The sequence below is a fragment of the Onychostruthus taczanowskii genome, unplaced genomic scaffold, assembly GCF_017590055.1.
Source record: "Onychostruthus taczanowskii isolate IOZ18803 unplaced genomic scaffold, ASM1759005v1 scaffold24, whole genome shotgun sequence".
Taxonomy (NCBI): Eukaryota; Metazoa; Chordata; class Aves; order Passeriformes; family Passeridae; genus Onychostruthus; species Onychostruthus taczanowskii.
The window spans coordinates 10,216,474-10,231,827 of record NW_024499684.1 but is presented as its reverse complement, the minus strand read 5'-3'; the positions used below and the strand labels follow the sequence as shown (position 1 = coordinate 10,231,827).

The 15,354-nt window shown below is 44.8% G+C and overlaps 1 protein-coding gene across 1 annotated transcript in view; it reads right to left on the bottom strand.

Moving 5' to 3' along the window:
- LOC121336716 (LIM domain containing preferred translocation partner in lipoma) overlaps positions 1–15,354 on the bottom strand; it is a 317,023-nt gene that overhangs the window by 156,993 nt on the left and 144,676 nt on the right. The window contains exon 6 of the mRNA XM_041406088.1: positions 12,497–12,609. Within this exon, the coding sequence (XP_041262022.1) occupies positions 12,497–12,609 (113 nt within the window). The remainder of the gene's footprint in view (positions 1–12,496; positions 12,610–15,354) is intronic.

Below are 15,354 nucleotides of genomic sequence, written 5' to 3'. Positions count from 1 at the left end.
ACCAGCCCTGGGAAGGGAATGCAGGCAGAGGGGTGAGAGCAAGGTGCTGAAACTCAGAGATACAACCAAATTCCTGCAGGCCACCAGATGAAGACACCAATCCCTTGGGCCAAGCTAGTTCCCTAAAGGGTTTTTCATTCTTTGTATTTGCCATCCAAAACCTGACAAAACATGCCAGTAGACAACAACCCCTGTCCAAGCCATTCAAGCTCCGGCTGCAATTCTGTTGCAGGATGGCCCTGATTTCCCATTACCTGGCTGGGTCTGAGCCACTGCTGTGGCTAGCAACTGGATTGTGGGTCAGTGGGGCCCGTGGTCATCTTCCATCACTGTTTAATAAGCTCTTGCTCCCTGCTTATCCTGAGCAGGGCCCCAGTCCCAACACATTGGTGGGGGCAGGATGCCACCAGTGGGGATGAGCAGAAGAGTAATCCAGGACCACATTCTTTTCCCAGCAGCTTCTGCCCCTAATGCCAGAGGGAATATTTTGCCACAAACACCTGTGCCACAAACACCTGTCCAGAGTTCTCAAGAATTGGCCATGGATATTAGATGAATGAGCAGAGATAAAAAAAGGATGGAAGGGCATCACAGAAGTTTAGCCAACAGGATCCATGGCCTGGGGGTATGCTCTGCTGAAACCCTGGATCAAACGCCAGCAGTGGATGACTGATTGATTTGATGGGACATGGACAATAAACCACAAGAAGATCTGCAACATACCCTGTCCCTCTGCCACCCCTGAGGACAACAGAAGGAAATCACGCAACAGGAATAAAGAAGATGCAGCAAACAGCACTCAACAACTCCTCCTTGCAGGCCAGGAGTGTGCTTGTAGGTGCCTTGAAACTGGAGATGCCAACACAGAGGTCCCGTGCAGTCCGGTCCCCTCAGCCTCAGGATGGTGTTACCCAGCTCCCTGCTGCATCCCAGGCTGGCACCTCCATCTTGGGCATATAAACCTGCACCCAGCTTTTGTGGGTTCCTCACTGTTTTGTTTTGCTCATGGAAGGAAGTCCTGGAAATGTTAAGGTTGGCTAAATGGGGGTTTTAAAAGTGCAGTGCTTCCCTGGGGCTCTACACCAAAAACCAGCAAAACAACAAAAGCCCTTCAGCTGAGCAGAGGATCTTCATGCTGTGGGCCAGAGAATATGTGGGGAAAGACACCACAAGCCTCAGCACATGAAAGCAACAGGATGGATTTGATAAGGCAGTCAGGGGATGAAGACAGAGGAGGAGTCCCACGAGCCAACATCTGCCAGAGCAGCAGACCCGACAGTCCTCAGAGTTTACTTAACATGTCTGATCAAAAGCTTTGGGAGTCTTGTCTGTGCTAAGTGCTACCAGATGCAAAATCAGCAGCAAGATGAGAAGTGTATTAATAAACTAAGGAGGCACATAAAGTTATTTGAAAACTGAATGGTGAAGGTGGGGAGAGAAGGGGGAGTATAAAACCAGTTTATTTTTCCATTAAGGCAATTTAATATTCTCCAGGTGGAGTTACAATTACTCGTCCTTGGGAATTAAATTGAATTTGTGAAACATTCCTGTCCATCAGCAGAATATACAATTAGAACTGGGATATATAATTTTTTTCTTTACACTTTGGGCAGGACAGCACTACCTGTCTGTCCACAGGGCAAGAACAGCTGGCCATCAAGTTTTTTTGACCAACATAACTTTCACTGACTTTAACTAACTTTACAGCAGCAGAGAATATATCTCTTTCTTTTTAATTAATGCAATTACATTAGGACTCATTATTGACAATTATGGTGACTGTTAAAAGTTCCCCCTTTCTTTGCCCAGTCCCCCCCAACTTCAAATCTGCTCCAGTATTGTCACAATTAATGTTTAATTAGCCATCAAGCAGAGCTGATGTTCCCCACAGAACATTGCTGCTTACAGAAAAACTGAGAAACAGGAAAACATAGCAGATATTTCATCATCTGCCTCCAAGGGGGACCTTAACCAAAGAGCAGCCAATTACCCCAATACAGCTGCAAAGTTTAATCAATGTAGAAACCAGATATCTCATTATGTGTCCCCTGCAATAATGGAAGTCCTTCCCACTGCCTCATATGACATGACTGTTACATTTTTAAAAGATCCATTGGTGATATGAAAGAGCAGAGATTCCATTGATCTTCACATCAGATCAGCCAAGTCCTGATTTTCATCTTTCCTTTTCTGTCATAAGAAGAGAGGTAAGAGGAGGATGCCTCGGACAGCATGGCATGTGTCTGACAAGCCACAAATTACACACACCTGCACACAAGGCAATCTGTCACACCCAGCCCCACGAATCTGGATTTTTATCCCAGAGGAGAAAACCACACCAAACACCATCTCCCACCAGGCACAAGGAAAGCGCAGAGCTGAAGGTGATTTTACTTCTTTCAACACTTGTGGTGAGTCTGGCACTGACATACTGTGTCCAGCATGGGAGGCAGTTCATGTTCAGGAACTTGAGACGCCCCAAAAAAGCAGAAAACAGCTGAAAAGGAGACACATAAAGGACTCACTTGGTTTGACCTATGAAGGAAATTGAGTAGCTCGATAGCAATAGCTAAACAGTTTCACAGAATGAAAATGCCAGATACCACAAGACTGTCCAATCTAGCAAAACAGAAAAAACACACAGCAGTCGGGAGGCCAAAGCTAGGGAAATTCCACTTAGAAATAACAGAGATACTCATTTATGTGTAATACTGCTGGCAATTAGATGTTAAAACAAACTTCTAAGTTTTCTCCACCCCTTGATGTCTGTGGATCAAGGCTGGATGCCTTTGGTCTCCCTGGGTGACCAGGCAAAGCTTTATGATCTGCAATAGGCAGAAGGGCACAGCTGACAATTTAATGGCTCTGCCTGGCCCCCACCTCGACAGAGGTGAGAGAGAAACAGCTCTGCCAGTCCATAAAGATCTACTGACATCATCTTGTGTTTGCACCAGTTAAACTGAAAATTAAATTTACATGAACAAACTCTATCCCACACAAGACTGCATATTGTGACAGTTAAATAAAGAGCTTTTTAAAAGGCACACGTCTCAGGCAATTTAAATCAAAAAAGATAGGTTTTGTTAAAGCTACCAATTTCAGAAAATTAAGGTTGACTAAAACTGTTTTTAAAAACTCCTTTTGGAATTTAATCACATATTGGAAACCCATATGCAGCTGTTTGTGTCACCTGCAAAAAGACTGTATAAAACATAAGCATATGCTTAATTTTACACGTGTGCTTAAGTTCTATCAACTTTAATGAAGTTCAAGCATACAGCCAAGCTTCTCTGAGTTTGAGAAAGCATTCATGAGCATGGGCTGTGAAGCTATTAGGAAATCACCAATGAGAAAAAAAAGTAAAATTAAAACTGGCTGGTCAATTTTCACAGCCTGAGTAAGCACTAGGTCCAGAAATTAAACATATAACATATTTCTGAGTTTGTTTGCTTGTTTTGCTGTAATAGGAAGGGGTGAGTGCCAAAATGTTTGCAAGGATTCCCAGAGAACCTGGCAAAATGTCAGCTGAATGGATATATAAAACTACATGAAAATCAATGGCTTGGGTTTGGCTTCTGAGGAAATGAATCATGTTAAAAATCTACTGTATGTCTCAAAGCTGAGAAAAGGAAAATCTGGACTCTGCCTCAGTCTACACATTTTTGGGGTGGTCAGTGGCTGCAGTTCATGGGGCAGGCAGGCCTCAGCTGGACAAACCCCATAGTCTGATACGCTGAAGAAGGTTCTTGCCTTCACAAAATTTGCAATCTCATTTTCCAAACCATTAGGCCCACTTCTACATTCCCTTCAAGGCTGTCAGATGTGTGTCTGGTATTGGATTTGGTTGGCTGACCACAGGCTTTTATTTCTTTTTTAACAACAACTGCCTTGTTCGGACACCTTACGTCCTACACATCTCCTAAGTAGAAGCCTCAGCTGAAGAAAAGGGACCCAAATCACACAGAAAGCTGAACAACAATTTGTGCTGCCCTAAAATGGAATCCACTGTGCAGATCCCTCCTGGGTGAGCTCCAAAGTTTGATATTGTCCACATGCAGATAAATGAACGTAAAGTGCTGTCTTTCAATCAGAAATCATGCTTCAGAAAAGCATACATTAGACCCCAGCACATGTGAGACCTCAGGAAAACAGCATTAACTGTAATTCTGCTGGGGCCAACATGCCACAGAAGCCAAACTTCTGCACTGAAAATGTGTTCCTTACCTAAGTGCTTTAAGAGGCTCACCTGGCCTCAGAATGACCACACGCTGCTCTCGGAAGGCAGCCCTACCACCACCCCTGGGACACCCCAGTACCTGCAGAGCTCAGCAGTGGCATCCTTCAGGAACACACAGAGAGGGAACTGCAGGGCTGAACTGGAGGAATTTGCAGAGCCAGAGACAGGGGGAGGAAGGGGCAAGCAACACAGGAGCTGAGGAGGAAGGCCAGACCTTTAACGCAACAAGACGTGAGACAGTTTCCATGGCAAAAGAGAAATGTGGAGATGGAGAGGGAAGGAGCTGTGCCTCAGGACTGCTGAATGAAAGGAGTTTGTAAAGCACCTTTGTCACTTACTGGCTTCAGCAACACTTGGGAGTTGCTACAGCTTTCCCAAACATTTATGTTTTACTTCTCTCACCATTAAAACCAATACTAAAGCCGTCACATGGTGTTTTCCAGATGCTTTTCCTTACCTGTTGTGTGTTAAAGCTAATCAACATCCTGCATTTTAATCAGCAAATCAAACCAGAAAATACAATTGTGGAGAATGGTCCTTCAAAGATGGGAGTTTTACGGTAGCAGACACTTAAAATCGTGTCTGGAACAAATTCCTTCAGCTCTGGCTGCAACATGTCTCACTGGTATTTCTACCATCTTCCAACTTGCTCAGTCACTGTACCACACACTTCTCACAGAGGCAACATTTTCTAACAACAAAACCACCCTTCATGGCAGCTGAAGCTGTTTTTCACCAGTGAAGGAAACTGAAAAACAGAGACAGGAACCTGCATTTCAGCCACTTCCATTCTTGGAAATTAGACGCTCTCACAACTTCTCCATATCCACATCTCATTGCTGCCAGATAAAATTTTCATCAAAAATAGAATGCAGTTTGCCCTACTCTTTGAAAAACTCCAGGGCTCTAAAACTGAATTTAGGCCACAACTGGATTCCCCAAGCAGTAGAGATCTATTTCCTTTAATCTTGTTTGGCCAAAGCTCCTTTCTACACTGCACAGCATCAGAGTACTTAAAGCACCAAACCAAGGTGGGAATCTGACTCTGCTCTCTCCCATTCCAGACTACCACTATGCCCAAAATGCATGGAAAGACTGACTTTCTAAACCACCTTTTCTAATCCCAGCCAGCTTCAAAGAAGAGGCATAATAATTTGTCTGCTGCATTTTTTAGCATTCCTTCTTATTACTGACAGTCTGTTTTAGTCTTGCTGCTGCATTATGGTTTGCTAATGCAACACAGGCTACCAGGATCGTAGACAAGAGCAACCCATCTTGAAAGAGATTTTTCCTAGGACCTGTTAATCCAACAGCAGACTTGAATAGCACTCAGATGTGAGAAGAATGGAAACTTCTTCTGCATTGGTTATGTTATCTCACTCTGTCCCATCACACAGCTCATCTGCTTTGATAGGAGAATTCCCACATCTTCATTATCTTTTTATTTTCCCTCTGTTTAAATAATTCTACCTTAGATAAAATGATGTATTTGCTTGCTTTTGGTCTGTCACCAGCCAAGCTGTGACAAAATGAAATTGCCTGCTTTTTCTGCAGGCTCTCCATGCCTCCACTATGACCTTCCACATTCACGTCTCTATTACCCATGGGTATAATCCAGGTTACAGATTAAACTCTCTGCAGGTGCCAGCTGTGGCTGACTCATCATTTGCAGTGTGACAGTGTCCCCCAGAGATGTGTCCACAGGACCAAGCAGATGCCCACCAGGGTTTGTAGTCTTGGCCACAGCACTGGGGGAGCACGGCCTTCTGTCTGGCCCCAAGCGGGCACATGTGTCTTAACCTGGGATGGATTTACCTTGATCAGCTCTGGCCATCATAAGCAGCAACATTTCTGACCTTTCTGTTTCCTCTCACGACTTTTTAGTAGGCCCCATACCTGTATTTACACATGATTTGTACCAGGCTTTTGCTTTCTTCTGTTCCTTCACCTCATCACCTGCTGTAAGGCAGATTATCAAAAGTTGCCCTGTTTCATTTCTGAAAGCATCTCCCAGCCTCAGCCATAGACCTCTCATGCCAAAGAAGGCACAAGTGTGCAGGTCCTGGCATATCCTGTGTGCTGGGTGACTGTATTAAACAATAACATAACAAATACATTAAATAACACAGTAATAAGCATGATGAAAATAATGAGCACAGTTAACTGTTTGGGTCCTTGCTTACTTTGTAGTCCTTGCCGAGAAGTTCAGCTATTAAAGGCTGTGTTGCATTATAACATTGCCAAGATATTAATAGCCAGGCAGGGAGATGAATGGTAGGCTTACACTGCACAATTAAAACTTTTCCAGTTTACCCTTTCAGTAAAATTTGTGGTTTATAATAAGCATCTTTGTCTATTCTGAAGAGAATAAGAATTGGAAAGTTACATGGATGGGAACAGAGGTTCATTAAAGATTTAAAATAGAACGTGGTTTGGCATTGTAAAATAAACATGTGTATAAGATGGGATGCATCAAGAACTGCCTGAAAGAAGTGCTCAGCATTCCTTTTCTCTTGTGATCCTGGATCTACTGGTCATGCTATCCACAAAAAGGGAGGAAAAAGCAGCAGGGATAAAATGTGCATGCTTGCTTCCAATATTGTGAAAGTCTGCTCTATATCCCCACTCATGATTCATTTCTCATACATATATCTATAGGGTGTAAATATATATATAAACACATGTAAGAAATGCATGCATTTTATCTCTCATGCATCCCAATATTCATCAACATATACAGATGTTATATTACTGATTTTTCTCACCCTAGAACCTAAAACCTCCTATTATAGAGCAAACACTTATTGACTTGTAGAGACCCAGTGAGCATTCAAAAATTCAGGGAACATATATGTTATTTGTTTAAATCTAATTTAGAGCACAGCACATTCCTGTTTCCCAAACACACAAGGAAGGCAGGAAGGAAACAGATAAAAAGCATTCCTACAAAGGTTTGAGTAAAAGGGTTAACATTATCAGGTAATTTATTTTTACTGTTGGACACAGCTTCAATTTAGATAAAAAGCAGATGCTTATCATATGGATTTTAATAAATCAGGTTAGAAGTCACAGAAATCTGTAAAAGCTGGATCTCGAATGGCAAGCAATGCACACAGACTGTGGCTTTCTTTACAGAGTTTCTGGGAGTTACTGGTCCCTCCTGGAGTCAGGCAGCCCCACCAGCAGCGAGAGTTGCCCTGTGGTACCAACATTCCTTGCCAGCAAGCACCTACAACCAGGCCACTAATCCCGATGATTAACAAAATCTAGCACTAGAGGGAGGCTGAACACATGTTCTGCTCTCTTTGGCCTTTTCTGCTTCTCCACATATTAAAAGGCAGGTGATTTAAAGCAAGCCCAGCACCAGCAGGCAGAGCCCAGCCTCTGAACAGGAGACAAGCTATTTAAGGCAGCACGCCCCTCTGGCAAAATTCATGCTCTTTCCTCCCCAGCTATTTGCCAAGAGGTGCACCCAAAATTCAGAAATAAATTTTAGAAAAACAAAATAAAAAAGAAAAAAAAACCCCAAACAATTCCTGTGTCCTGGCTGTTCCTTCAGCCGGTGAGTCAGAGCCCACAGAGGCACTGCCGCCGCCACTCGCGGGGAGCAGAGCCAGACAGTGAAACACCTGGCAGCCTCTTCCCCAACAAGGATGGGGCTCTGCTTCTCACATCTATCAACACACTCCCACCTTCTCCCAGCATTGAGGAGAAGTGAGACAGGTCCCCTCGGAACAGCCTCGCACGCCTCCAGAACGCGCTTCATCTTCTCCCCTTCCAAAACTCCTTGGCAATAGGAATTCGAGCCCTTTGGCTGATTTTCTGCACATCACAACAGGAAGATACCACCTGTAAGTTCAGTAGGTCTGAATGTGGGCATAGTTCCCTGCCCATGGAGCTGCAGCCCTGCAGCCCCTCCAAACATAAATGGTTATAACAAGAACTGATATATTAAAATTCTTTATATTGCACTTCATGCAATTATTCCAAGTTCGATTTCTTCCTTCTTTAACCCCCAAACTAAAGCCACTTCTTCACATCTGCTTTGATATATCCCAAATTGTTCCTCTGTTCAGGCACTGATGGTGTTTAGTCATTAATTTGCAGTTATTACAGTAATGAGGCTCTGGGATGTAGCAGGCAGAATTGCTCTGGTACACAGGAGATCTGAGTCTTATTTTTAGCCTGCTACTGGTCAGCCTGATGACCTAGGCAAAGCACTTTCCCTGCTCCAGCTTCCTTGCCAGGAAGAGAGTGGTATTTCTTTTGTCAAGTGTTTTGTGGCCTGTCAATAAAAACCACACTGATAACAGCTGGGGTTGCTGGGAAAGAGGTGCCATCCCAGCTCAACACAATCCTCTTCTTCCCATGCTGTGTCAGCATCTCAGATCCCAAAAGAAAATCAGACCCAGCTGCAGATGCAGCATGTGCAGGTAAGTAGTGGAGATCTCTAAATGGATGTTTTCCCATGGTGGCCCTTGGCAAGTTGGCAGCTGAGGGGCACATCTGAGCCACCCAGATCCTGCCCCAACACGAAATGCTGGGCTCTGACCCTCCCCTTTGAAGAGAACCAGTCATTTCAAAGCCACAGCACCCATGACTCCTCAGACAGCCTTCACAAGGATGGGGCATGGCACAGGGACTGGCTTTTCACACAGCTGTGCAGCCCTGCCTGGCAAGGAAGGAAAAGATTGCCAGAGCCATCAGTGAGGGTCCCTCTCTGTGAGTAAACAGGGTGCTTGAGAGGAGACTGATGAGAGTTTTTCACTTTGGCTTTCCCTGGCCTGGGCAGATGCCTGTTTTGAAACTAGAAGTCAAAAACATAATAAAAATCTGCCTCACTCCCTCCCAGATCTATCTATTTCCCTTTGACAAACAGTGATTTCATTTTTCTTCCCATCCAAAACTTTGTTTTCTTTCTCTTTCAAACTGAGCCCAAGCCAACGTGGCAAAAGGCTCTTTGCTCATGTCCTTATTTGTCAAACACGCCACCACCACGCCCTCACCACCATTCTGGGAACAAGTCCTTGCCTTCCCCGGCTGCAGCCGAAGGGGAAGTTCCCAACACAACTCTCCCCCAGCCCAAACACACTCATTTAAGAGTAAATAAGAGTAAATATTGCATTTTCTTTCCCTTTTTTATTTTTTTTTGATTTCTAAAAAAAAAAGAAAAAAAAAGGCATTCCATTCCAGTTAATAAGAAGAGTTTAAATTTCCTTCCCCTTTTCTCCCCACAACCCTGCTGTGAGTCCGAATATGACGGATCTAGATGGAAAAACAGAAATTACAAGAAAATGCCAGATCTATCACAAAGGTATTTTATGATCCAGCCCTCCTCTAATTTCCATCAGAGCATAAGTCAGATACTAAAGTACCTTTTTGGATCTGATCCTAAGTGGCCAGTTCCACTGTCCAAATAGAGATCCAGAGATAAACAGATCTATGAAAACTGGGTATTATTTTAACTGCTGCTCTTAAGCTACAGCTTAAACTGTAATAAGCTGTACAGCTTGCAGCCCTCTGGTAACAGTAACACACAAACTGATAATAAACTAAACATCTATCCTGCTGTCCTCATCAACTTAACACCTAGTATAAAAAGCTTTACCTGGAGCCCCACAGCACACATACTTCATAAGCTGCCATCAGCACTGCACCATCCAGAGAGAAATTTCTGATGCAAAACGGCTGATTTGATGGAACAGAGAAATTTCAAACTCTGGAGCAGGTCTGGAGGGCTCTCACCAGGTCCACAGGGGCCAAAGCCCCCAGACAGCAGCCTCAGGTCTGGGCAATGCTCAGGAACTGGGTCTGCTGCTCCAGTGCTTACATTTACCAATGGGGAAACTGAGGCATGGAAATTAAATGGTCTGGCATTGGAGAGCAAAATCAGCCTCTTGGAGCCCAATACAAGACAGGTTCACGAGATCCCTGATTTCAGACAACCACGTCCTCACAGCAGAAGGAACACAGACACCATTCATTCTGCTCCTTTAGCACAAGAATGCCTGTCCAGGGTTGAGAAAATTACTGAAATTACTGTATTTGATGCACAAAGGCATTGGGCAGCTTTCTCCAGCACCACCTGCCCTTTTCCTCCTCTCTTGGCCTTTACATCTTGCTTCAGCATGACTTTTGCTGCTCCTGAAAGGTAAGGAGCTGATCTTGCAACACAAAACCCTGCTGGCTCCTGACTTTAGCCCTGACTTTTGCCTGCTTCTGATCTCCTAAAAAAAAGGGAAGGGAAAAGGGAGAGGAGTAGGTGATCTCTCTGGTGACAGATGAAAGACAGGGAAAGGCAAGGAGTCCTGTTTGCTGCATAAGAGTACATCTGGGATGGTGGCAGGACTGCTCAGGTACAACTGCTGGGCTCACTTTCTCTGAGCAGGATACCATGCAAAGGAATCCTGCTCTAACCAAGCTCTTGCTAAAACCCAACACTGAACACAGCTCCAGTCCCAGTTTCCCAAAGCCAGAGAGAAAGGGTGTGACAAATAGCAATTCCATGAGTTCAGAGGGAAGAGCTGTCCTGCAGAGTGGTTCTGCCAAGAGGCACATCCCCGTGACAGCCTCAAGTGGCTCAGGGACACTTTTGGAGCCATGGCAGGAACGAGCTCCTTTCAATAAACACACAAGGCCCTCTCCTTGGGTGACCTGGGAAGAGGGAAGCCTGACCCTGAGGAATGCTGTGGGGCACCTTCCTGCTACCCAGGCTGCTGTGCAGGCACCATGCAGGCAGTGCCCTGCCTCTGCCAGGAGCCTGCTGCTCCACGGCTTCCCAGGGCGCTCTGGAAGCTCCCCTGCTCCCACAGGGGCCACTCTTCTCAGAGAGATAAAAGACAGAACACTTGCTGGGGAATTACTTCATTCCCCCAAGGCTGGGAAAAGCCATGCTCTGCACTTGGCAATGTCCCTGACTGCTGTAGCCTTTCCTGGCAAGGGAGAACACAATCCCCATTAACTCCTTCCTGCTCAAAGGTTGCTTCCAGCACTGAGCCCATTGCAGGAAAGGCTGAGGTTTTGCCATAGCATCTGAACACCTTGCCATGGGCAAGAGATCCCAGTAAACCCAGGAGGGAGGGGAATGTTTCGTTTTTCCAAAGGCACAAAGCACACAAAGTGAGTCTAGAGTTGGTGAGAGGGTCAGAAACTAAGTCAAGTCCTTTGAATCTTGTTTAATGCCTGCTGGCCTACTCTAATGTTCAAACCCACCAAGGGATACAGGACTGCCACAATCTTCCAGGGCCATCAAGGGCAGCCCCATGTCTGTGGATATGTGTTTACACGACTCTCAACAGCCTCAAACCTAGACCATGCTCTCTTTGTTCTCATTACTTCTGACAGAAGGCTCTTCCAGATCTTTGGAGCCCCAAAGCTTAGAAAATTTCTAAACACCAGCACGGAGTTACTTCTGGCAAGCTCAGCCTCTTCTGCTCATGCACCAACACCCACACAGAGCTGAAATACAGGCTTATTCCCCAAGTGTATTTCAAATTTGCAACCAGATTGATCCTCAGCCTTCCTTTTGCTCAGCTAACAAGACAAACTCTTCTGGTTCCCACTGGGAAGATCAGCTCCTCACTCCTTGATCACCTTGACTGCCTTGACCCAGAAGTCTGAATGCATTTCTCCAGAATGTGCCTGAGCAAACATAAACCTGGCACTCCAGGCAAACCTGCAATACCTGCACAAAAAATGTCCATATCTTGCAAAGGTGCTCAAGGTCTGTCCATATTCACTTTGGACATGCCAGTATCACCTGATGCATCTTAGAAGTTGCATTTTCATCCAGGTGGCCAATCTAGAAGATCCAAGCCAGCAAAAAGAGGGTGAAAAGGGTCTCAATTACATCACTGGAGCCTGGGCCAGGGCTTATTTGCTTCACTTAATTTTAGGCATCTAAACAAAGCACTTTCAGGATCAGATTACTGCCCTAAAGTCTCTCCACAGTCCATGGAAGGAGATGGCCATTCCAGAAAACAATTCATTCTGGGAAGGTTCCACTCCCATCCGCCATCACAACGACATAAGGCAATTAGTCTTCTAATTCAAGCCGGATGGGAAAAATCCTTTAATAGCCCAGCAAGTTTTCAATGGAAATACTCCCTGCTTGGGAAACACAGCTTGCTAAAGCTGACTTCATTATTCCTGACCCATGATTTTTAACCAGAACTTTGCCGCCTCATTTTATTATCATTCATTCATTTCCGCAATTTCTGGATCAGTTCTGCACAAATGATAAAAATCTTGTCTTCTTACCTGTACATTGTAAGTAACATCATCCAGAGGGGGTGGGGGAGGAAAGGCACCTTGTGATGATGTGATGTTCCCAAGGTCATCCACAGGAGGGGGTGGGGGAGGAAGAAAGTCCCCTAGGAGAGAGAATGGGAGAATTTAAACTCAGCAATATTTCCCCAGATCATGACGTGGATAATCAGGAGGAACTCCACAATACTCTTAGCTCTGCCCATTGGTTTTGTGGCACAGGACATAACACATTATTTGACCATTAAATGTTCAGCTTCACCCCTCACTGCTTCAGGAAATGGCTACACAGCTCAGTAACGCTGGCAAATGGCTTAGGGGTGCTCAGATTCCACAGCAAAAGGCGATGTGCCACAAAGCCTGAAGGCACCAACAAGCAGCTCCACAGATCCAAGTCGCATCTCAAACTACCACAGGCAACCACAAAACTTGCACTAATGAACACTCTGTGTCTAACCTTGCAATGGATCCCATGCAATTCACTTCCCTCTTCTGCTAAACTAGGCTAGCTCCTCTTGATCCCTATAAAGACAGCATCAGGTGCTGTCCAAAAGCAGCAGAAGACACATGGAAGGCTGGAGCTGCAGCCCAGAATCCAGGCCAGCCCATCTCCTGCATCCCTGCTGCTGGCAAGCAGACACACTCTTTGCATCTTTCTCTTCCTATAGGGACATCACAGCTCCATGTAAAGAAGATCACAGGCTCTTCTTCACTGGGAAGATCACAGGCTCTTCTCAGTGACAACAGCTACATGACGGGCCAGGTGCAAGCACACATTAATCCACCTCTCCTAACTCTGGATTTTTACAAGGGGGCTGATGTACAAAATTTCTAGAATACAACTTGCTCATGTTAATCTTCCAGAAGTGCTGATGGGAAGACAAAACAGCAAATACTGGCTGTGAAGCCATCCAGCTTAGCGTAGAGATGGGAGGTGGGAGCAGAAAGAAATTCTGCTTGAAAATTTCATGGAATGTGGGACCCCAAAGGAGAAAGAAAACAAAGACAAAGCAGCACAGGCTGCAGGCAGCAGGACACCGAGCTCTGAAAGCACCTCCTAATGGTGGAAAAAAATAGCATTTGCCATTTGCACTGGATTTATCTCCAGGGAAGGCAGCTGCTTGCAATTTGGACCACTTTGGTATGATTTTATTTCTTCTTATGAAGATTGATGCTGCAAGTAGAGCTGTTTGCTGTTGGCTCTTGTGTGTGCAGCATCTGGGATGGAAGGTTTCAGATTAATAAAAGTGTGATATCTCACATATATAGGAACTGTTGCTTTTGGAAGGAAATATGAGCTCCCTACTTGACCCTCCAGATCTCCATGCAGCATCACACTGCGTTCAGGCCAGAGGCCCTCAGCACCACCCCTAAATGCCAAGGAGCAGGCTCCAAACCACTCAGGAAGGTGCTGTGCCAAACCCCTGTGACCTGCAGACTTCTGGGCCACCTATACCCAGGTTTAAAGCCTTAGGCTCAGCCCAGACCAGGCACCGGCACCAGCTGGGCAGCACTGCCAGCACAACACTTTCATGCTCTCTGCCATGGGAAGCAGATGGGTCTGCAGCCCTTGAAAGTTTTTCTCTTCTATTTCAAATCACTCTCTGAAAGACACAAACTTCCCCTAGGACTTTCAGAGATGTTATTTACCAGGAAAGTAATTTCTTCCCATTTTCCCCAAAATAAGCATGGATGGGACTCAAAAACCCCCTTCTGAATCCCTAAGAAAGTATTGTCCTAAATACAGATGCTCAAAGACAGCTCAAAAACAACACACTGAAAACTAATTTAAGACAATAATGTTGCTCCAATACATAAAATCCCATGAAACCCACTGGCTCATGCTATTATAGAATCCAGGATTGATTTTTTTAAAAATTATGTCCAATAATATCTGCAGTATCCTCCTCATCGCCCTATAATTAATCCAATCTTTTATTTCAAATAATGTGAAATACAATACAAAATAAAAAGAAAAGTAGAGAGATTTTGAAATTAATATCTAAGGGGTTAGTTCTAAAAAATGCTGGGATATTTAAGTGCTTCTTAAACTTTTCTCCTTTGCTCTGTAAATGACCCTCCAACAAGCCAACATGATTTTGCAAACAAATTCAACTCCAGCGAACACAGACTTGTCAAGATTATGCTTTAGATGATGTTTCTCAGTCAGTCCTGACTCCGATGCCAAAGACTGATCTCCCTGCACAGCACATTACTCAGACACTCTTGCTTTATTACAGTCCTTCAAAACACCTAAGGAAAATCAAGGTAGAGAATGTGCTGGAGGAGATGAGACAGGGAAAGGGGCAGATTTTCTGCATAATCAGAAGTCTGCATCTAACAATGACTGTTAGAACAAACATAAACAAAATACCATTTTTACCCCTTTGGAAGATCCACTCCTCTTGGAAAAAAAAAAAAAAAAAAAGAAAAAACAACGGCAAGATTTTTCAGAAAAGGAGCAAAGGACAAGAGCTCTCTCCTAGAGTTTGGAAGAAAACACTTTGCAGTAAGAGACAGCTGGCTCTACCACATCCCAGCCCAGCTCTGCTGACTCCATCCTGTGTTAGATAAGCTGCTGGCTCCACTCTCCCCACAAGTGGGAAGGTTTTTAGACTGGAAAGCAGAGAGCAGATGCCTGATGAACTGGAGGGACCTTGCAGATGTTTGGCCTTTTCCTGGTCCTCTGTGAACAGATGGACCTTTCTCCTTCACAGCTTTAGTTATTTATTCTGCCACTGCGCCTTCCTCTTTCCCACACACAGCCACAGGACCCAGTGCTGTTCCCACTGCACTCACGGGAGAATATTCCCTTGGATGCAGAAGGGAAAGTTGTCCCTGCATTATTATTA